Raw genomic sequence first — 22,871 nt, 5'->3', positions numbered from 1 at the left:
TCCTACCGCCCAACAGGCTACAAAAAAAACAATACATCTGACATAGATAACTATTGAGACCTTAGAGCCAGTGCGGTGAGTACCTTGCGCTCACAGAGGGATAATGACATTTATAAATACTATGATTATATAAATGGGGAGCGTCCCAAGTCAGGCAGTTCTGCACATTTCAGGCACCCGCGCTTTGCATTCTTGAACATGTAGTTTTGTTTATCACCATTATATTTACAAAACAAGCGTTAGAAAAACAATATTGTCATTTGTTGTTGCTGAATATGCTCGTGGGCAGGCCCCGCTCTGTGTGCATCCACAAGCGTGCATGGTATCCTACATGCACGCAGCATTGAGGAGGGCATGGGGGGGGGGGTCGGGCGGTGACGGTGAGTTGCGAGGGAGGGAACCGTTGAGTTGAATGTCTTCCTTCGAGACCACTCATCCATTCTCTTGTGATGCTGCATTCTGGGCATGGCGAATGAGCAAACCACCACACACTGTAGCCTTTTCATACCTAATGTGTCTCACAATAAAAAGCACAACATGATCAGTGCTGCTGTACCAACATCAGCATTTTTCCGCTTTCAGGAGTACAAATGATTTCCCCTGTTAGTAACGAAATTCCTAAGAATGCCAGTTAGGCCCACTCAGGCTGACAATGAAGACTGGCACGCTGTCACTCGAAGACCCCCGTTTGTGCACCCACCTGCTGATGGGAGCTAATTAATATAGTGCCTACGGGAACTTAACGGAGGCGCAGGCTAGGGGAGTTATTTATTCTAGGAACGAGATCCTTGAGCAAAAGATCACACAATCTCGATATAAAGTTCCTTTAATGATAGTGATGCCGTCGCGTCGCGACGTTCAGCATCTTGCTTACCTCACAGTCAATCGACATCGATCTTGCGGCTTGCCAAGGCCTCATGCAGCCCGGGCCGGCTGCCTGCAGCCTGCACTGCTGACCTGCCTGCGCTGCCAATGTGTTAACTGTGCGCGCAACCTGGACTGCAGCAGGGCACGTGCGGTTCCAATACGGTGCCCAGTCCAGGAGGCCCTCATGTACAGTGCCTGCCTCGCTCGGTGGTGGCAGCCAATTCAAGGCAAAAAGCACCCAGGCGGAGCCGAGGCGAAATTACACAGTGTGCTTAATAATATGTGCATGTGTAGCCTTCCGCTCAAAAAGAGGCCCTACAGGCCAGAGGCCTACCGGGGATGTCCCGGTGGGGCAGTCCAGCCCTGCTTTCACTAGCAAAGTTCTCTTGGTGATCTACCTCCAAATGTATGCTCTTAGCTTCCTCCAACAGTGCTCTTGGATGTGCTTCCGCCGAGCATTCTATGCAAGATTCTTCGAGCAGTGTGCCTAGTGTGGGTTTACTCAATGAGAGCAAGGTTCCTACAACAATATCCTTTAACTGAGAGCTTCCTACCAGAGGGTTCTTAGTATGAGATTGCTACTGCATAGCTCCTCAGATAGTGGCCTTAGAGTGTCATTCCTTCAGCAAAGTCCTGAGTGTGTTCTCTCTGTGTGGGGGTGCAGAGTTAAAGAAAAATAAACTGGTGGGAAAAGGTTGGAAAAGCAGTATATGTCGGTTTATTATAGTTGTATAGTTTAGAAATAAAATGAGCACATTTCTGGGTAAACCCCCTGTTCCCTGCCCCTGTGTACTAATGGAAGAGAAAAAGCAGTTGTTCTTGGACCCGGCACAAGGCTGCCCCCTACGAGAAACATCTGTCTGATAGGCATAGAGAAGGTTGGGTCGCTGGACAAGAGTGGGTTGAGTAAAAGATCCCTCCTTTGCCTCCAATCTGACACAGAGGGAGTAATTCATGGATTATTTGCGCCAAAAAAAACAGGATTTGTGCACCATTCTGCCCGCAAATCCCTGTTTAACAAATGAGGATGTGCGGGCAGAATGGCGCACGAATCCCGTTTTTTTCAGCGCAAATAATCCATGAATTACTCCCTGAATTCCGGTTTCAAACACGGGTACAGGGAGCTTGCAGACCTTCCTTCGGATCTGATGGACACAAGGAGTGGATGAAACATTGGGAGCATTTTTCTCTTACCTGCAAACACCAGTGTGCATTCAGTAGGTTTAAGGTGCTTGTGTGAGAATAGGTAGGTTTGGGAACAAAATTGGATGATGTAGCCAGTAGCCTTGAGCTGCTTGTAGAAGATAGGCAAGAAGAAATTAGGGTACACTGCTTCAGAGTGTGCTTGGCCACCAAATTAAGTGATTGCGGGTGAGGTGCAGACCCAGTTAATATAGGTCCTACCCGAGACCTAAAAATATATGAAAAGGTACGAGATAAACAAGTATTCTGCGCTCATCATGAGTTTAAATATATTCAAAGTAACCTGCTATCACAATTACTCTAGTATTCATTTAGGATGTACAAAAATGTATAATAATCCTCTTTCTTCTAAAATATAGTAATCTAGTAAAAATCAATCACAAATGGGCAAATAATTGAGTTTAATTATCATAGCCACAGCCGACACGTGGTTCGACATGGTCTTTTTCAAGGCTGAATCCTCTATAGCCACACCAATAACAATACCATAATTAGTGTATACATACCAGGGCCAAAGTTGGGAGACAGTAAAAGGGTCTAAACTAAAGACATATGGAAAATTAAAATACAAATTATTAAATATATCAGTATAATACGATTACATCTTTCATATACTATACTGTCTACGAACCATACCTATTGGTAACCATTTGTACATAGTAAAGTCTGTAGATTTGTTGAAGCACCCAAAATCCAAGAAACCAAAAGGGATATCAATAATACACAAAAGAGAATATAAAATAAGTGATAAAAGAGTCCCTGTGGATAAACAAGAGGGAAATCCCTTTGCTACACCCATGCAGAATGCCAACATGGCAATGTATTTATTAGTAATAGTTTTGGGTCCCTACATCTAACTACTAATTGGTCTGTTACTTTATTTGTGTGCGTTAGTTTCCTTTAGTACCCTATGCTGTGGATGATAGTGAGGTTACATAGACTCAGCAAATATTCTTGCTTGAATTATTCTGCAATTGGAATTACTTAATTGCTGTTGGCTTCATTTCTGCTATCTTCTCTTAAACTCCCATGAATTGAAGAATGGTATGGGCATAAACTTACCCTTTAAGTATATAATTACCATTCCTTATTGTAATGGCCAAGTAAGTGGGAAGTTTTGACAAGGTTTCTTCCCGAGAGCTGCATGAAGTATAACCTTAGTAGGATTTACCCCTTAGAGAGTCAGTTTTCCTTGAATTCCGCTAGTAGCATGTTCAATATGTGGTTGGTCAGTCCTGTATTAGTAACTGCAAGGGCCAGAACAAAATATGTAAATATATATTTTAACAGGCTAGCTCGATATGTATGTTGCCCCTGAGTTATGTCTTGTTTTTACTGCAATCTATATAATGTTTAATGTTGCAGTTATAACCACCTAAATGATTAATGAACCTGCATAGGCCAGTATTTGTGGCTATGGGTACAGAGTATACATAATTATTGTACCCCACTGGAAAATAAAGTACCATATCCATATGGAATCATATACAATACTGCCCCCTGATCAACTGTGTATGTAAAGCAAAATGGTGTTCAGAAATAATAGAATATCAAGAATGTGCTTCTTATCTTATTAGTTAATGGGATGTCCTTCTAGGAAGCATCCAGTGTGTCCTGTGTGTATTTGCAGGCGGGTGCCATATTGGATCTGATATTTGTATTCGTAACATGTGACGTCACACGCACGTTGCGCGTGACAACACAGTAATAAAGCAAACCACTTGCAATCAGGTGTATTTGCACAGAGTTGCCCGTGTGAAAATTACCATTGGGCCTCCGAAAATCAATCTTTAACAATAACATTCTTCAATTGTAGTTAACCTGTGTTAAACACTGTGAGATACCAGTTACAATGCGAATGTAAATCTTTTCCCTGTCAGTCTAATATCCACCGTATGCCCTACTATCAAGAAAACATTATGGTGTATATGCATAGAGGAAATGTGTTATATTGTGCAATTGACAACCAAAGGTCCATGTGAATGTAAGTGTACTGAATACCCCTTCAAAATAGACTTAGGTTCTCCAGACTGCCCCAAAGGTAAGTTGGGGGCTGCAAACTACATGATTTCCTATGTAAGATCATAAAGAAACTGTGTGGACAACACACAGTTATCCAGTCACTCTCACCATGTTCCCCTGATAGGGGTTACCACTGTGTTGGACTAATTCAGATGCAATTGAGTATCTTCTTACATATGCTCATGTTCAAAGTTCATTATGAATGATCGGTTACTTCAGATTCAATGATTCCAGAGACTTTTCTTTGTAAATAAGAAATGAAGTTTTCATCTAAAGTAAAATCAATGGGTGAGGCTAGCTGCTGCCTCATCAATAAGGGCTCATGTGCCAATGCATTTCGGAGACAATTTCTCCTTCATCAGGACCGAGCCCTATTTTATGCAATCCAAATAAATCCAATATTCAATATATCCATATTATTTCAACATATTTTCAACATTACAAGCCTACATTTGAGCCTGCTTACCACCAACTTGGGATCTCTTGTTAGCTTGCTACTATCTCTAATACCCGATATCAAGCTCTACTGTTTAGAACAGATGTTCACATGGCCAGACCTTATGCACCTACGTTATCCCTATAACGATTCGTGCAAACAATATGCCTGCCCTTGCATATATTTGGATCGCCGTAGGCACTTTACTCATAGTTGGATCCCGAGCTAAACTGCTGTCAACTACTAATAGTCCTCGGACCTCCTATTTAAGTTCCACTAACTGGACTATGACTAGCATTCCCCTGCCCCCGCTTTTAAGTTCTACTAACTGGACTACTACCCAGAATGTCAGTTCACATAACCACTGCAAATCACTTTGCACGTTGGCGCGAGGCACTCCCATCCTAACTCCAATGTATCCCACTAGGCCTTGTGACATAGCCTCCAGGAACACCAGGATTCGTTCGAGACTAGCCAAACTGTTCGAACCCCTCGCCAGATCCTCTACTAGACATCATTGTGAAAAGCATAAGCGCAGCCCATCCCCTCCCCACTAGGAGTGACACACTCACACCCAACCCGGCACCTGCACGAAGTAGCTATAGCCAACACATGTCAACACACTCCCAAACTAAACCTCCCAGCACCGCTACACACTCATCAGATGCAATATCTAACCCTGCACCTCTATCTGATAACCCTACTTCAGATCTCAAAGGAGCATTAATCAATGCTAGATCTTTAGTCGGACTCCATCGCCCCTCTTAAAATGAGACGCAGCTAAACCAAAGCACACCTTAACTCCTGGTTTACACCACAGTTGAAAACCTTACGCCTGGAGAAAAGGAAATGTGAGATAACCCAGAGACTACTCCCCTCCCCATGAAAATAGAACTAATCTTAAGATTTCAGCTCTCTATAAAAAATAAATCTGCCTAGCAAAACGTGATATCTATAACAGAATATCTCAAGGGAAATCCAGTATGAAGGAACTCTTTGTAATTCTTAAAAGAATTAGAAACCTCAATCCTAGTACAAGATACCTGTACGAAGGATAAAATATGGTGTACTAACATTCAATCTGCCCTCGCCAACTAAATATCTTCCCTCCAAGACAAAATTGCATTAAAAAAAAGCATCTCTTCCCACCTTGCCCATTACTATACCCCCCTCTACGACCATACATAACCCCCTTACTCGTTTCAACTTCTCCAAGGTCTCCATTCTCAAGACGGAAAGAGTAATATTGTCACTCAAACCCTAGAATTGTCAGGGCGACCAATGCCCTGCTCAACTCATCAAGGATGCAGCAAGAGATTTGGCACCTTTCATATTGAAGCTTATCAATGCCTCCTTTACATCTGGCTCCATCCCAAGCAACCTCAAAGAGTCCTCGGTACGCCCATTTAAAAAAAAAAAAACACACACTAGACTCATCTAGCCCGACCAACTACCGACCCATCACCACAGTGCCCTTCCTACTTAAAATAATAGAAAAGGTCGCCTATTTACAAATCCAAATATTTCTTGAATGCAACCATTTATTAGGAGTGCGACAATCAGGCTTCCGTCCCCAACGCAGAACTGAAACTGTTTTAATTGACCTTAAGGCTCAAATTGACGGGCTCAGGGATAAAGGGAAATCAGCACTCCTTCTCCTGTTAGATCTCTCAGCCGCATTTGACCTTGTTGACCACAAAGTCCTTTGTGGCCACCTGAAATCAGCTGCCCATTTTTCTAAGAAAGCCATTACATGGATTGAATCTTTTCTCAGTAATAGGACCATGAGAGTCTTCTCTCCCTCTGCTGCTGCTGACCCTACCTCAATCAACTGCGGAGTACCCCAGGGATCCTGCGTCTCGCCCACCCTGTACAACATTTCCACCAAGCCCCTCTTCGATGATCTGGACCATCTTGGTATCACCTGCACCAACTATGTATATGATACCCAGATTCTCCTTCCACTTTCCGGAGATTACGACAAGGAGTTGGCCTTGGTAAACAGGGTCTAACTCGTCATCCGGGCATGGATGGCAACACATGGTCTATGCCTGAATGACGACAAGACGGAACTTATTATACTGGATACTACTCCCACTCTTAAAAAATTAGGATCCGCCTACTCCTCCTTTAGAATCGATGGCAACTCCATCAAGGTAGCTAAAGAGGTTAAAACTTTAGGCTTCTACCTTGACGCCACCCTTTCGTTCACCAAACAAGGTGGCCCCATGGCATCCACGACTGCACATACTTGTAAACTCATTAGAGCAGGCAATGAGTCTACAGACAGCTGCTCCACCCTCGCCAGAGCCCTTATACTGTCCAAGCTAGACTACTGTAACGCTCTCTTTATCGGCTCCAATAAATATATCACAAAGAGAATTCAAACTCTCCAGAACAATGCCCTCAGAGCTGCATTAGGCATCTCTAGGAGTGTTCACATCTCCGAATTAAGAAGACAAAATAACTGGCTCACGACAAGTGATAAAATACAACTGAAAACTGCCTTGATTACTTACAAATGCTCAATGACACGGCCCCCCTCCATCTTAGCGAACGATTCTGCAGAAAATCCTCAACTAGGCCCACTAGAGTAGCAAATGAGAACTGCCTCACTGTCCCAAGAACCAAACTTTCCAAGGTGGGGGGCTGTAGCTTTCCAGTGAAAGCGGCCCAGTTGTGGAACCCTCTGCCTCCCTCCATACAAGCAGACCCGCCATATCCTCAGTTCAGACAGAAACTTGTCAACTTGTTCAAACCCCTTGACCAGTAAGGCCTGTCACCTGCCCCTCAGTCTTTGACCTCGATTGCCTCTTACCAGTATGTATGACTCGCAACTGCATTGCCACTGCTTTATTACACTTCCTGTATTGGTCTCCATTTGTATTGTATTTTTGCCTTTGTAATTTGATCTCTATCTGCACTATAACCTCTGTAACCAAGCTTTGAACCTTCCTGTAACATTCTGCGCCCTGATACCCTCGGGTCCGGCGTGCAATACAAATTAATAAACAAACAAACATTACAGCAATTCCAAAAAAGATCAATAATTAGTGAAATCATTGTGTTAAGGTATACATACCCCAATGGAAGGTCAGAAGGATACATGTAAAGAAAATATAAAAAGGCTAATGATGCATGATGTCAATATGTAATGGTATCTTACAATTTGTGCAACAAAGGTAAGTTAAGTACCTTAATAATTCGAATTCTCTGTGCGAGATCTGAAAATGTATGAAGCAATGCTGGTTGGAACGTGTTCTAACATGATGGTGGACATGAAATCTATCACTGTATTTTAATAAATCCAGTTCAATTACTTTTTGCAGGTGATCGTATGCCAAACTCTCTGTAGATTATGGTCTCTGCAACGAAATCAATGTACAAAAGGCGATTAAAATCGCTATATTCTGTTGCTAATGGGAGCCGCCGTGCAGCGTCTAATGCATACCTTACCTGTAACTATGGAAGCTGTGGAAGCTGTGTACGTGGCATCCAAGTCGGGCACGAGTGCGCGTCTCCATTTCTGTATGCGTGATACCTTGGCAACCAGTGAGACGCCGCGATGCGGCACACCCGGGGGCATCTCGTGCGGATATGTACATCCCTCGAGTAAGGTGTGATTTGCTTTTGGAGGCTGCTTCCATCATTGCGGTCCATATTTTTCATCTGATCATTTTTCTTATACTCGTACTTGAATACCCGCTTGCCTGAAATCTCTCTGATAACAGTTCACACTCCTTCTCAAAGAAATGTTCTCCACTACAATTCCTGCAAGCTCTATGAAACTTGCTTGGCGGTGTACTGTTGACAGTTGATTTTCTGTGACAACTACTAGCAAAGAGTGTTCAGTTAACCTCAGTTGCTTTACGAAAAGTATACGTTTCTATTCTTCCATTGGAGATATACATATGCAAGTCAAGAAAATCTAGCTCACACACATTGAGACTCATACAACTCTATCCCTAGGCCTTCTTCCCACTTCTTCTCATGTGTATGAGGCGCACTCATTCCCGCCTCCAATATGGAGCCATATAATCTTGTTATCAGGCCCTACGTGGCATGGGTAGTACTAAGCACGTTTTCTGTGGGTGCGAATTGTGCCGCAATATCGCTCACCCGAGTTTTGGTCTCCCCTTTCTCATCTAAGATTGCCTGAACCCACCTTTCCGTCTGCTGTGTCCGTAACCTGGCTGCTAGCAGCGCATCCACTTTATCCCCGTTCTTGTAATATTTCTGCTTTAGGAATCTGAACATATGGAGCGCATCTCCCAGCCCTATTGCCCTGAGCTCTACACTTTTCAGCCTTAGGTTTTGCATATCTGTTTCTGTATAGCCTGCCCTCTCGTGAAGTCTCCCTTCACCTTCTCTGATCTATCTTCTGAGCACTTCCTCTATAAGGTTTCTCTCCTCCTCCTTCCTCACGCCTTCCCGCATCAAACATCCCCTCCACATAGCCTTAGCCACCTCCCAGACAATGTTCACGTGCACCTCCGCTGTGTCATTAGCTTTAAAATATTCTATTATCTCAGCTCGTCAAACACCCTGTGACTCCACAGGGACTCATTGCATTGCCAGCTTACGTCACCCCTACTAATGCCCGCCACATCAATCTCTGCCCTTAGCTTGTCATGATCCATCCTTGCCACCGGTCTATGTTCACACTTCCCCAGCCTTCCCCCTGGTCCACATTCAATAGAACACAGTCAATGCTTGTGTGCATAGCATGTGTCAGTGAGTAAAAGGTGCATCCCTTTTGAGTGGGGTGCAGCTGCCTCCATGCATCTACAAGCCCCCTCGCCTCTATAGTCAGTCCAAAGGGGAACCCGCGTTCTAACTCCCGTTGCTCCTGCGGTACAAGTTTGCCACCCTATCTAAGCCTGTATCCGCACAGGAGTTGAAATCAACCCCTATGATCACAAGGTCACCTCCCAGCACCATCACTTTAGACAATGCTTCTGCGTTGAAGGTCGCCTGGCCACCGTCAGTAGAGGCCCCTCTCATCGCATCTTCACTACTAAGTCACGCAACTTCAGGGGTTTGTGTAGGATCATTCTGCCTCCCACCCCCTGCTTTGCATCTCCGGACGCCCAGTACACTCCTCCAATGTGAGCTTCCCTTATTGGCCTTTCCTCCTCCGCTTTAAACCTTGTTTCCTGAAGGAAGAGTACTTCTAGGCCCCCAACCCTGAACTTGTGCACCACCAGCGATCTTTTCGTGGGTGGTTATGCCCCTTTACATTGAGGGTGCCAACTACGAGCACCGGGCACCGCGTCCGCTGCGTCATCTCAACTATCTCTCATCCCACCCGCCCTCCTGGCTGCGACTCCTGTGCTTTAAATTCCTGCCTGTGCTTCAAGCCTTCGGACCGACACCTCTTCCACCCCCCTATCCCCAACTGTTACTAACAACAACTTATAACAGAACAACCTCTCACATCCTTGCGGGTTTGTGTGGTATTTGCTCCCCAGCTTTCCCTTACCCTCACCTGTACCCCTTTAGACCCAGGACGCAGTTTGGTATCAACCATTTACAACTGTGAGACGCCTTCTGTTTGCCGGAGGGCCACCTGGGACAGGTTGCCCCCAATGTCCAGGTTTGGAAAGCTCTCTCGAACCCCATGTCTGTCTGTCAGGTTTCTTAATAGCTTATTTCCTGGTCCAACAACCATGTCCACCACGCACAGAAGCTCAGGGGATCTTCCTTGGTGAGGGGCCTTAGATACTTCTGAATTTCCTTCCATTTCTGTCCCTTCACGGGCGCTGCAGTGCCGCCCCTCCCTCTGCTCACTCTCCCTAGCCCTCCGACCCAGAGGGTATCTCCTCTAGGCTTCCTGACGCGGTGAGATGCCACAGCGCTTACGCCGCGTCTTGCACTGTTGTGATCCTGTAGTCCACTGTTTCTACCTCGAACTGCAAGGCAAAGGGGAAGGCGCATTTGTGGCGTATCCGCTGCTCCGTCAGCCACTTCACCAGGGGGGGCAGTCTCTGTGTCTAGTCAGAGTCATGTTTGAGAGGTCTTGAAAAATCTTGATCTGGGAGCCCTCGAAGTCAATGTCTTGCCTCTCTTTAGCCTTTGACAACGCTTCTGCCTTCTCTCTACATCGGAGGAAATTCGCTATCACTGATCTCAGGTCTTTTCTGTAGGATCTTCCACCTCTGTGGGCACGCTCTATCTGTACAGTTCTGCCTCCTCCTGATGCGAACAGGAGATTCACGATCCCCTGCACTGCACACTCTACATGCGTGGGTGTTTCACCATCTTTCTCCTTCAGCCCAATTATTCCAATATTGTTCCTCCTCTCCCCATTTTCCAAATCATCAAGCTTTAGAAGCACTTTCTCCTCTGCACTTCCAGGTCGGTCATACGCGCATACCACTGCATTTCCACTAGATCTGCATCGAGTTGGTTGGCCTCTACTCATTCCATTCTATCTTCCACCTTGCCTACCCTCTCCTTCAAATCTGTAAGGGAGGACTGTATGTCCGTGCAGAGCTCTCTGATTTCTGCAATAATTCCCCCTATGTCCTCCTTTGTGGCAAATTGGGTCAGGGCCAGCTCCTTTGGTATGCTTGTCATCGCGCTCTCGGATGCTCTGTCCTTTTCACAAGATCTTCCCCTCTGCACACTGTATTCGCTACACCCAGCAGTCCCTCTTCTTATCACTGCAGGCTCCTTGCTGTCTGACCGCTTAGCCTGTTTCTTCTTTACTGCTCACAGGCCTCAGTTAACCTTGCTGGTTGTCTCGGCCCAAGGCGCTGATTCTCTTCCTTCCCCCTTCACCCAGGGGCTCCTACCTCCACTCCTTCTTGCTTGCGCAGCTGCTCTCCTCCCCGCGTGAACCAACAATGAAGCTCCTTTTCAATTCCAAAGTTTTCCTGGAGGGGGTGTGGGCAGGGGGTCAGCCATGGGGCCCTTCCTCCAGGGGGGATCAGCACCCTCATCCCTCGCTGCCCCTTACACAGACGCCTCCAAGAACTACTTAATGTTAGGGGGCCAAATCAGGGGCACTCTCTCACCAACAGTCTCTTATTTGGAGCCTGCCTTACTGGGTTGCGCCTTTGCACACCTCCAGTCTGGCCCTTACCACCCTCCCTTGTGGTAACTGGCCTCACAACCTCCTCTGCCCTCCTCAGGGAGTACACCGCTACTGTCTTCTCGTCTCCAGGGCCCTCCCAGTTAGTTCTCTATCTCTCTCTGAGGATGGGGAGTGCTTTCCGGCTCCTCCCTGGACTGCACTCTCCCTCACAGGATCGCTGGGGTCTGCGGGCACTGGGTTCCTGCCCCACCAGTCGCCATGCCACTTGCACTCTTCACTCCCTTGCTCGACAGCCATCCCTGTCCTCTGTCACACACCTCACTCAGCCAGCAGATACATGAAACATCGCTCCCGCAGGCTCCTGGTATCCCACTCCTTGCCGGGCCTTGGCTGTCCCACTGCTCCTCTCTAGTTCCGGAGCTTGTGTCTGGCCGCCTCCTCTACGTCCCTGTTGGAGCGATGTCACCCAGGTTTGCCTGTCTTCACAGGGCACTGCACAGCATTCCCTTCCTCACCGAGGAAACGAGGTGCGCACTTCTCTCTCCAGCTGCCACACACAAGACGTTCAACTCAGCGCCCTTATGCCAGCATTAATATCCGCCGTTGGCCTCTGCTTCACGCTGCACAGTGCAGAGTCTTTCTCCCTCTCAGCTTCCGCCCAGGAGTTTCCAGCCCCCGGCCCCTCTGGGTTGCTACCGCAGGCCTCCAAACGCCTCCAAGGTTAATTGCCTCGGGTCCGCCACTGCTCAACGGTTGGCATGCCTGCAGCCCTGTTCAGCTTTTGCTCCAAGCCCCCTTCCAACTTATTATTCACTGGTTGGCTCCGGCACTTGGGTATGCCGGCCCTGCCGTACCTCAGCACCTGTTTAGCAGACCGCAGGCACGGAGGAAAAGTTCTATTTCATCGCTTTGGTCTTATTCATCCGCACCCCCTGGTGGTCTCCTGATCACTTATTTTATATTCTCTTTTGATATTATTTATATCCCTTTTGGTTTCTTGGATTATGGGTGATTCAACAAATATACAGACTTTAATATGTATCAATGAGGAACTTACCAATAGCTATGGTACATAGACAGTATATGAAACATTATACTTATATATTTAATATTTTTTATTTTAATTTTCCATATGTCTTTTGTTTGTACCCTTTTTCTGTCTCCCAACTTTGGCCCTGGTATGTATACACTAAATATGGTATTATTATTGTTGTGACTGTAGAAGATTCAGCCTTGAAAAAGACCATGGGTCGAAACACGTGTCGGCTGTGGCTCTGATAATTAAACTCAATTCATAGACCATTTGTGATTGATTGTAACTAGATTACTATATTATAGAAGGGGATTATTATACATTGTTCTACATCCTAAATGAATACTAGAGTAATTGTGATATCAGGTTACTTTAAATATATTTAAACTCATGATGAGCGCAGAATACTGGTTTGTCTCATACCTTTTTGCTTGATAGAATAAAATTGGAAGCGGAAGATGTACATGAAAACAGTGGGATTGTGTTGCTTGAAATAGTATACAGTAGGAATGAGATGCTTGTAAGAGTGAGAAAGGAGAAGAACATGGGTGCATAATGAGGATGGAGTATTGGGTGCTTGCTTGAGAAGGATACATTGGCAGCGGTGGTATCCAGTCATTCCATCGAATGACAATCCATCTACCAAACCATCAAATTTTTTCCATCGATATACCATTCCATAGAATGGCCATTTCGTTGAATAAAATTAGATGGATCCATCGAAATTTAATGTTATGATTAGGGGTTAGATTAGGGTGATGGTTAGGGTTGGGGCTTGGGTTACATTAGGGTTAGCGTTTGGTCTAGGGTTATCTTAAGGGTTACATTAGGGTTGGGGCTAGGGTTAGATTAAGGGTTACATTAGGGTTAGGGTTGGGGCTAGGGTTACATTAGGGTTGGGGTTAGGGCTGGGGCTAGGGTTAGATTAAGGGTTACATTAGGGTTAGGGTTTGGGCTAGGGTTAGCTTAAGGGTTACATTAGGGTTAGGGGTGGGGCTAGGGTTAGATTAAGGGTTACATTAGGGTTAGGGTTACATTAGGGTTAGGGTTGGGGCTAGGGTTAGATTAAGGGTTACATTAGGGTTAGGGTTGGGGGAGTGGGCCTGGGGGGACCCCCCCAATATACAGAAATACTTAAAAACGTTACAAAGAGCTGGCCAGTGCTGAAATTTCAGCCCTGGACAGCGCCATGTAACATTTTAAAATTACAAAAAAAGCAAGTAAAAGTGCATTTCCATTTAAACCAGTCCATGTATATCGTCGAGGGACTGATGTCGATGGAATTGCACTTTTACCTGTAAAATATAGGTTGTCGATGCTTTGGTATGCGATGGCTTGTATTCGATTGTTTTGCAAGTCGACCCCTTTTTTTCCGACGTAATCACTATAAACTGCCGCGGTCGCATTGTGCAAGCTTCTGTAAAGATAGTATGGTGGAGAAAGACGAAAGAAAACATACATTCTGAGCTTACCAGAGTTCCGTAAGAGCCGAAATATTCCACATCCTGCCAAACGTCTTGAGGCTCCTCAGCCTTCTCTGAAGTCTTCCTGATGTGATTGGCAGGAACGTATCCCTGATGGCCATTGAGTTCTGCCCACAACCAATCAGACGTAACAATTTTGTAGACCAGAAGTTTGTCCCCTTGTAAGAAAGTCAGCTATGAAAAAAGAAACATGGCGAACGATGAAAAACAATGTCAAAAAGTGCAACTCTTCCATCCAACTCCTGGTGGCCTGTGCTCCTGCCCCCAACTTCCCTCACCTAACAAAACCTGCAATTCCAACACCTAGCAACTGCACTCTGCAGACCCCAATGTGCAATGCGACAAACAGTGAAACTCATGCAGCCTGCTCCTTCCTCCACTCATGCAGCTGCCCCACCCCACATTAATGTGATCAAAGTTTTACTGTTGCATTCAGTTACTAGCCAGTAAAGTTGCATCCAAAGTCTGCTCTGACAAAAACTTCAACTTCTTACTACAGCCAAAGCAGAGGACACTGTGCAGCTGTCCCAACATACCACGTGAAACTAACACGTGCGACTAGTCCAAAAGTACTAACTGAGGTCAATCAGTCTAGAATACCTCACCGTAGCCATTGACAAGAACTCAAATTCTGCACTCAAAACTAGTGCCGTTCTGTGCACTTAGCCCTTAACGAGCGCACGGGACGCTAATAAACAGTATTACAAATATAATTGTCCAAACAGTTGATGACTTGGGGAGTTGCCGCCAATGTCGCCTGGGGTATTTTAACAAAAAATACTGAATGGCAAGTGCAGAATTGATGGGAGAACAATCAGGGCTGGACTGGCCTTTAGGGAACTGTGGGCATTTCCCGGTAGGATTCTGCACCCCAAACCTCTTTTGTATGGTAACTTATTTTATTTCCAAATGTTACCATAAGAAAAGGGTTGGGCTTGCTGAAAATGTGTAATATGTGGCCACTTTGAAAATGATTTCTAGGGCTTATTTTGGTTCGCAGTCTACCCCATAGAAATATGTGACATATCTACTATGTAACATTACAAGATGAGAGGACAACGTGAATTTGCAACCGGCCGTTGGTGGCAAGCAGAGCTACTACAAAAAGAACATTTCACAGATCAGTGATTTCTTTTTTTTTAAACGGACAAAATGATGCCAATCGCCTGTTGGGCACGGTCTGCACCTTCTCCACCTAGGCTTTGAAGACGGAAAATGGGACGATCCCTTCCCCCGATTGCCATCCAGACCATGGCCTATGACGTCACGACCCAAGCACCCACCGCGAGAGGAATTCGTTCCGCCCGCTGCCGCCCCAGATGTCAAGATCCACCGTGGCCATGCCCCACACACCCAGGGAAGCTGCGCGTCAATCAAACCACGCGCTGGGACCTCAGGTGGAGCTGACACCGACATATGGATCAACTCGATTAGACAGCACCCACAAATTCCGCCATCATTAGAGATGCCAGGATGACATAGCCAACGAGCAAGAACACACGTGCCACCAAGCACATTGATCATACATACACCAATCCACACGACGAACATACTCAGTGCTATGACGTAGAGGACCACTCACACATGCATCGTTGTTATTTTTCACATAGGCCAACTACAGCACTGCAGAATCGCAAGAAGAGCTTGTGTACATGTTGCAGACGCTTCCTCGCCACTAAAAGCATGAAGATGTAACCCTGTATATGGACTAATGCATATGAACCTCTGTCACCCCTCGCGACCCCCATATTATGGACTATGTACAGCCACCTATAAGCCAGGCCAAGGAAGGCCGCAAAGCCAGAGACCCCAGGCCAGAGCAGCTCAGACAAAAGCTGCTGATCACGCAGAACAAACCCTGACGAGAGACCCACTGCCAAGGCCGCAATGGTGCAATCTACATGCCGCCCTCCCCGCGCCAAGGTTACACCTGCCACTGCTAAATGCTCCTCAGAGCCGAAATACAAATCAAATGCTCATAATTCTGCTTCAGCCACAGTCTCACAACACGTGACCAGGCCGACCTGATACGATGCCAAGCCCCAAGGACCAGAGAAGCTCTGGGGTCTCACGTCTGGGGCACAGACTGCAAAAATGAAGTGACAAATTGGACACCGACAGCGATGGGAAAGGCACGCACAACGGCTAATAGTCGGACCCATTGTCCTCCACTGATACATAGTCATACTTTTTTGCCAGCACCAGGTACACCGCGAGCTGGGAACAGTGATGGTCCCAGGCTGGGGGCTCACGGGTGGACCAATCAGAATACGAGTGGCTCACCATTGTCGCCACTTTAGTTTAGCCAATCACTAATTGTCCCCTTGTAACAATTCTCTTGTAGCAATGATTAAGGACGGCCCAAGCGTACCACCCGACCCTTTCTCCACCACTAATATTTTCCTCTATATGTGCCTATACTGACCCTACCACTTGGGGAGCCAACACGAGATGGCATTAGGTTTTGGGGCTAGTTCTCCCAGGTGACGCACGTAGTCGCGTCATACAGCTAGAAAAAAGGCCTGCGAGTCCACCACGAACGAGAGGTCTCCTGGATGCCTGTGATCTGAGAGCTTGTCCCTGGCTGTTTTGTGCAATAAACAGCAAAAACTCTTTGCTCTTGTGTGTGTCTCATACTCCTTTGGGACGCGGGAGGAGTTGGGGCCTCCCCAACCCCGGAGGTCCGTGGACGGCCTGCCGACCCCCAGGAAATTACCCCGACAAGTTGGAGGCACTGCTGGGATCGAGAGAGATCACAGCAAGGCTGCTTGCGTCAAGGTGGCCCGGCAACACGGCCCCCTGTGCCGTTGCCCCCTTTGGAGGACTACAGGACCATCTCGGAACTGCGAGAAGACCGGACAGCACAATCCGGAGATTGGCCGTCGGGAGCCGACTTCAGAAGTATCCCGCCCGTGGTTGGTGAGTGTCCAGACGTGGTCCAGACGAGGGGAGGCAGCGAGCTGATTGGGAGGGGTACCCACACTCGAGCGGCACCAGCAGGCGAGAGCCCGATGTGAGTATGGCACACTCAACCAGCAATGCAATGTTGTGCGCGAGGTGGGAGGCATTGTAATTAGGGTGGTGGGTGGCTCTTACAGTGTGTTAAGAAAATATTTTGGCCATTGAGCGGCGATCAATGTGTAAGGTGTAGCGGCGATCGGCACGAAAGACGTCCCCTCTAGTGTTACAGAGCAAATTGGGTGGGGCTTCAAGCACCCACGTGTGACCGGGAAATTGCGCCGATTGGTCTAGATCACGGACACCTGTATGAAGGGGTGTGGCATTCCTATGAGTTGGCGTTTTAGATCAAGGAATAGATGAGGATTCCGATTGAGTGTTTTAGCTCGGTGAATAGATGACGTATTCCCGCAGGAGGTAGCTAGATTGTTTCTCAGTGCGGAAGATAGTTGGCTGGTTAAGCTGCCCTAGAGAGGGGGAGTATCACACGCGAGGCGACGCAGCGTGCGCAGTCCAATTGTGATAAAGTGATTAATGAATACTCCACTCCAGGCGTGGTGGGAAGACAGCTGTGGGGATCACGGGGAATAATATTGTAAAATATGGCACGCTTTAATTTTGTGCTATAATTGTAGTAGTTGGTGACGTCACCCATAGGGTTTGCATAGGATACCGCAGTCTTTTTCCTCCAAGAGTGATCGAGGCAGGGACACGCGGTAAGGGAGGGGTAAATGGGGAGTACGCCGGCACGTCCTCGCCAACGGGGGCCGCACTAAGAGGTGGTGCAGCCAGTGGGAGAGGGACAAGAAGGGCACACTGCGCAGGCGGTGAGGGCAGAGGGGAAGGAGGAGGAGTTAGAAGTGCATTGCAGGTATGCCAAGTAGCAGCAGCACAGGAAAGGCGGGGCAGCTTAAAAGCAAGCTGCGCGGGGCACACAGTCACAGGAGGCTTCGTGCACCATGTGTTGAAGGGGGCCCTAGTTACGGAAGGAAAAGTATAAAGGAAGGTGACATCATTGTAAAGATCAAGAGGGCGGTGGCACCCAGCACGAAAGTATTGTAATAAAAAATTACTTTTTTTGCAGCGGAAAGTCGGAAGACACCAATTTACAGGGCCAGGTAAGGGTAGTATTGAGAAAGTGAAGTTTATAAAAATGTCTATGTATTATGGGATAGGGGCAGGGTACAGGGCCAGCACCTTAACAACACCACTCCAGCATATCTGCGCAACACTAATACCGCACAGATATAAAATAGTAAAGTACAGTATTGAATAGACGCAGGGGACAGATAACAAAATAAGGATACCATGGACGCCCAACAGCAGTTTTGACATGTCCACCCAACATTCACTGCTAGCGTATCTAGATAACACATATAAGGGGAAGAAGTTAGCGAGCCACCTAGAAGTTTTCGACCTCTGGAAAATGTTTAAGGGGTGCGCACCAGGGGTACCAGGGATGTTCACCATGCAGGGAGTAAAGGAGGAGAAAGTGAGCGGAGAGGGCGGGTACAGCGTGCCCCAAGCTCCCCCCAGTGGTGAGGAAAGTGAGGATGAATGAGAAGGATCATACACAGTTGCAGAGGTAAAAGAGGAAGGTGAGGGAGAGACGCCCATAACTAAAGTAGTAAAGAAAGAAACATAAGGGCTGTATCCAATGAAAGAGTTGAGGGAAGCAACACGATTACAGTTAAAAGCAGCTGAAGGATACTCCAGCCCTACATACAGCCTGCCACCATACACGCCAGCAGATAGCTACCAAAAGGGGGTGGGTGCGAGGAGTGCAACGGATACGAAACCCACACAGGTAAGCACCGGGGGTGTAAAAAAGGCACTAATAGATTTAGCAAGTATAGGGCCAGACGAATGGATAGCAGCGCAGGTGTTACTGAAGCTTCGAGGGACGTTAACTGGGGAAGAGGAAGAAGCGGTAAAGAAGGTAGGTAAGGAAGAGACAGAACACACACAGAGAGGGTGTGAGGTAATAAGTAAAAGGGAGGAGGGAAGAATGACACAGGAAGAAGAGAAGTGCTGGAGGCGAGATTAGCAGAGCTGAGGGAAGCACGGAGCGTGTTGATTAGACAGCTCGAGCAGGAAGAGCAGGAAAGAAAGGTGAAGAGGAAGGAAGCTAAGGAGGACAAGACGGGATTAAAACAGCAAGAGGAAGAACGAAGGAAACGAGAAGAGGACCGCATAAGGGGGATTGCAGAAAGAGTGGCACGCATGGAGCAGCGGGAGGTTAGGAGGAGAGAAGAGGAACGAGAAGAAAATGACAGGGAGATGGGATTATGGAGGAAGAAGATTATATCAGAGAGTGCACGAAAGTACGAGGAAGGGAGAATTATAGAAAGTATACTGGCAAGAGAGGGCGGAATATGGAGCAACAAGGAGGATGAGTGTAACGCTCACCTGGTATCCACAGGGACGTCACTCAGCCTGTTCTGACCTCTTACGACCTCAAACCCTTCCCTGGAGTCTACTCGACTGGAGACTGGGCCTGAAACACAGGATTGGTAGAGTTTAACTCCCTATTGTCTCTGTGTGCTTGAACCCCTTCTTCCCCGGGGGTCCAACCCTTCCCTTTGATCCACAGCTCACCTTGTTTTCTTGGAAAGTGTGCTCTATGTCCTGCTTTCAGCGCAGAGGCGCGTTGATTGATGCGGGCTCGTTGCTGCCTAGTTACTTCACTGGCAAGAGTCCGACAGGTAAGTATAATGAGTCTTTTGAACAGTTCTCTAACTTCGTTCCATTCCTTCCTTCAATGATGGCCGGCGTCTGGGGATGGCGACGTGCTGCTGAGATGAGTAGCGCTGAAGGTGAGTGAGAGCATGGTGCGCGATGCGACCCTTTCGTATCTGTATTGAACTGAGTTCTTTTTCTGTGTCTTTTAGGTGCCGCGACATTTTCAGCGTGGATGCCGGTTATGAAGAAGAAATGCGGTGAGTAAGCGCGGTATGCGGTGCCTCTAGATGTTTCCACGCTAACCTGGAGTGTGTTTTCCCTCTTGGAGATGGATGAGAAGTTCCGGAGACAGAGTTCCGCCAGAGCGGCTGGGATTCAGGTAAGCGTTTGAAGCTCGTACAGTTTTTAAAAATAAGCAAAGATTTGCTGAATGCTTACTAATGCCTTTTTTCTGTTCTTTTCCCTTTTCCTTAGGAAGCAGCGTGCCAGGATGGGAATGACACCGCCGAAGATGCCCGCAGAACAGAAGGAGCGATGAATGGTGGGCAGAAGTGCCGCAAGGTAAGGATGTTCCTAACGGTGTTCTTGTTCTTGCAGGAGCTGAGTGCAGAAGTAAGATGCAGGCATACTGGAGACCGATCCGAACACAGTGAGTGTCACGCTGCAGGTGCAGAAAACGCAAAGCATGTTTCTCACCCTGGGCGTGGCTTAAATAGTCTCTGGGTATCCCAGGTGTCTCTGGGCTGAACCACACCCAAAAGACTAGACTGCACATGCAGTTCTGGGAACCAAAATATGTGGGGGCATCCATCTTGTCCCCATCAATGCACTACAAGTCCAATCCCCAATGTTATCCTATGGGAGTGAGTGAGTCTGGTGCCACAAGCGCCAATTCTGACTCCAAGTGGGCCTTTGGAGGGATGGAGAGGCCCTTGAGGGCCATGTATATGATCGTGGCCTGGCTCCAGCCTGACATCTTGGAGGGCTGGGGACATGAGGGGCAGGAATAATGACAAGAGGCAAGGGTATTATAACAGGTAAGCGACACAATAATGAACGAACTTTGCAGGGCAAGAGCGGAGGTAGATGATGAAGTGAACAAGCAAAGCAATACAGCACTGAGAGAGACACGCAAGGAACATGGGGCCAAGACATACGTGTGTGGCAATAAGGAGTAACGATAACAACGGCAGAGGGGGGCACGGAGACGACAGGTGAGTACACAGATATAGACTTAGAGACTGTAACATTGGGGGGAAAACGCCCAAGCACAAGGTTGACATTTTCAGATGGATTTTGCAGTGAGGAGGAAGAGGGATCTTGCGTAGGACGGAGTGAAGGAAGTGGGGAGGGGTTAAGTAAATTATACATAACACGCACAGACTGCGGGTCATTGTGGGAATGTGAGACACGAGAAGAAGAAAAGACAGGGAGGGAGAGCAAAAGACAGCTAAGAGAAAGAGTACCAAGGCCACTGACACCGTCAGCACAACACACACCATATGTTAATAGACTAAGAGACCTCCCAGGACGCAGAATGGAAGAATCAGCTACTACACACAAGAAGCGTCAAGTGGGTCAACAGAGAAGACATAAGAGCATTGGAGATGATAGAGTAACACAACATATTACCGGCTTTATTGAAGAACTTTCTGACATGGAAGAGGAGAGCGAATACATGCACACATCTCCGCACAGATGAACGCCAGGGGAGGTAAAGGAGTACACGCTAATGCCATTACTAGAGGGAGGGGAAGCAAGGCCACAATATGTCCCATGGAAACATGCAGACAAAGAAAACATTAAATGCAGGCTTCCATCTTTGAGTGGAGGGGCCGGGAAATGGATATATGAAATGGAAAAACAAACTGCAGGGCAAACATTAGCAGTGGGCGATGTCAAGGGGTTGTCAATTTCCATACTGGGTGACGCAGCAGATTTGGAAGAGGGCGGGATTCCCAGGAGTGACAATAAGTGACATGTATCATGATGGGGTCGCCATTTGGAAATTGCAGACATGCACTATGGCAGGCACTGAGGGTGCAATATCCAGACACTTCAGACATTGGGGCAATAACGTCAAGCAAAATGTGTGAGAATGAAGATCCTGTTGATTACATCCAGGAAATTCAGGAGAAGTGGCGCCTGGAAACACTGGAACCGTGGGACAAAACACTAGCAATCTTTTACCAAATACTGATACAGGGCCTCCCAGAACAAGTGCAGAGACAATTAAAGAAATTGGTAGGAATGGAAGCAAAGGCATGGCCAGAGATACAACTGACAACAGTACATCATTGTAGGCTATGGCAAGAAAAGATGAAACAAAAAGAGGAAGACAGAAAGGCAGAGGAAGCAAAATTGGTCCAAAAGAAACTGTCCAAATATGCCATGGAAGGTGCACTAATAACAGGCCCTGCCCTGGTCACTCCGGCACCAGACACTACACAACAACAACAACAACCAGCATCACTACAGCAAGCACAAATGACGACACAGCAAATGCCACCACCCCCGCCATACACAGCCCAACACCAATGCGCCACACAGATGGGGGGTGGATACACACAAATGGGAAATGGTTACACAAACAACTACAGGGGGAGGGGCGGGCCAGCGAGAGGGAGGGGATTTGGGCCAGCAACACCACAGCAAGGAGGGGGGTTCCGAGGGCACAACCAATATGGACATCAGGGGTACTTGTACAGCACTGGAGGATACACATGGTAAGCACGGGAGCCACCTACTTGCTGGTCATGTGGGATAGTAGGACACATATCACGCAGGTGCAGAGCAAGACAGACACAAGGAGGGTGGGGAGAGCAAGGGCAACATGGTTACAATGGGGGACAACAACACTATCAACAACAACAGCCACAACAGGTGACAGAAACACAAATACAACAAGCGCCATCTCAGCAACAACTACAAACATACACGACATCACAAACACAAGTGCAGTACCAACCAGCACAACAGCAAATGGCCACAACACAACAACAACACGTCCAGACAGTACAAAAGCTCACACAAATATAGGACAATAAACTACTACCCGCAGACACACCAATACAACAGACACAATTGGGAAGGGTGACAATATTGGGTCACAACCCATAGACAGGGAACGGACAATCATTATATCCC

The 22,871-nt window shown here is 47.2% G+C and overlaps 1 protein-coding gene across 3 annotated transcripts in view; it reads right to left on the bottom strand.

Annotated features, from left to right (window-relative positions):
* Positions 1–22,871, bottom strand: part of PRMT2 (protein arginine methyltransferase 2) — a 921,423-nt gene that overhangs the window by 738,425 nt on the left and 160,127 nt on the right. For all 3 annotated transcript variants that reach the window (XM_069616030.1, XM_069616031.1, XM_069616029.1), the window contains exon 3: positions 14,073–14,258. In XM_069616030.1, coding sequence (XP_069472131.1) covers positions 14,073–14,258 — 186 coding nt within the window. The remainder of the gene's footprint in view (positions 1–14,072; positions 14,259–22,871) is intronic.

The sequence above is a fragment of the Ambystoma mexicanum genome, chromosome 9 (assembly GCF_040938575.1).
Source record: "Ambystoma mexicanum isolate Mex_15411 chromosome 9, UKY_AmexF1_1, whole genome shotgun sequence".
Classification (NCBI taxonomy): domain Eukaryota; kingdom Metazoa; phylum Chordata; class Amphibia; order Caudata; family Ambystomatidae; genus Ambystoma; species Ambystoma mexicanum.
The sequence above is the reverse complement of the archived record's forward strand: the minus strand, read 5'-3'. Positions and strand labels throughout refer to the sequence as shown.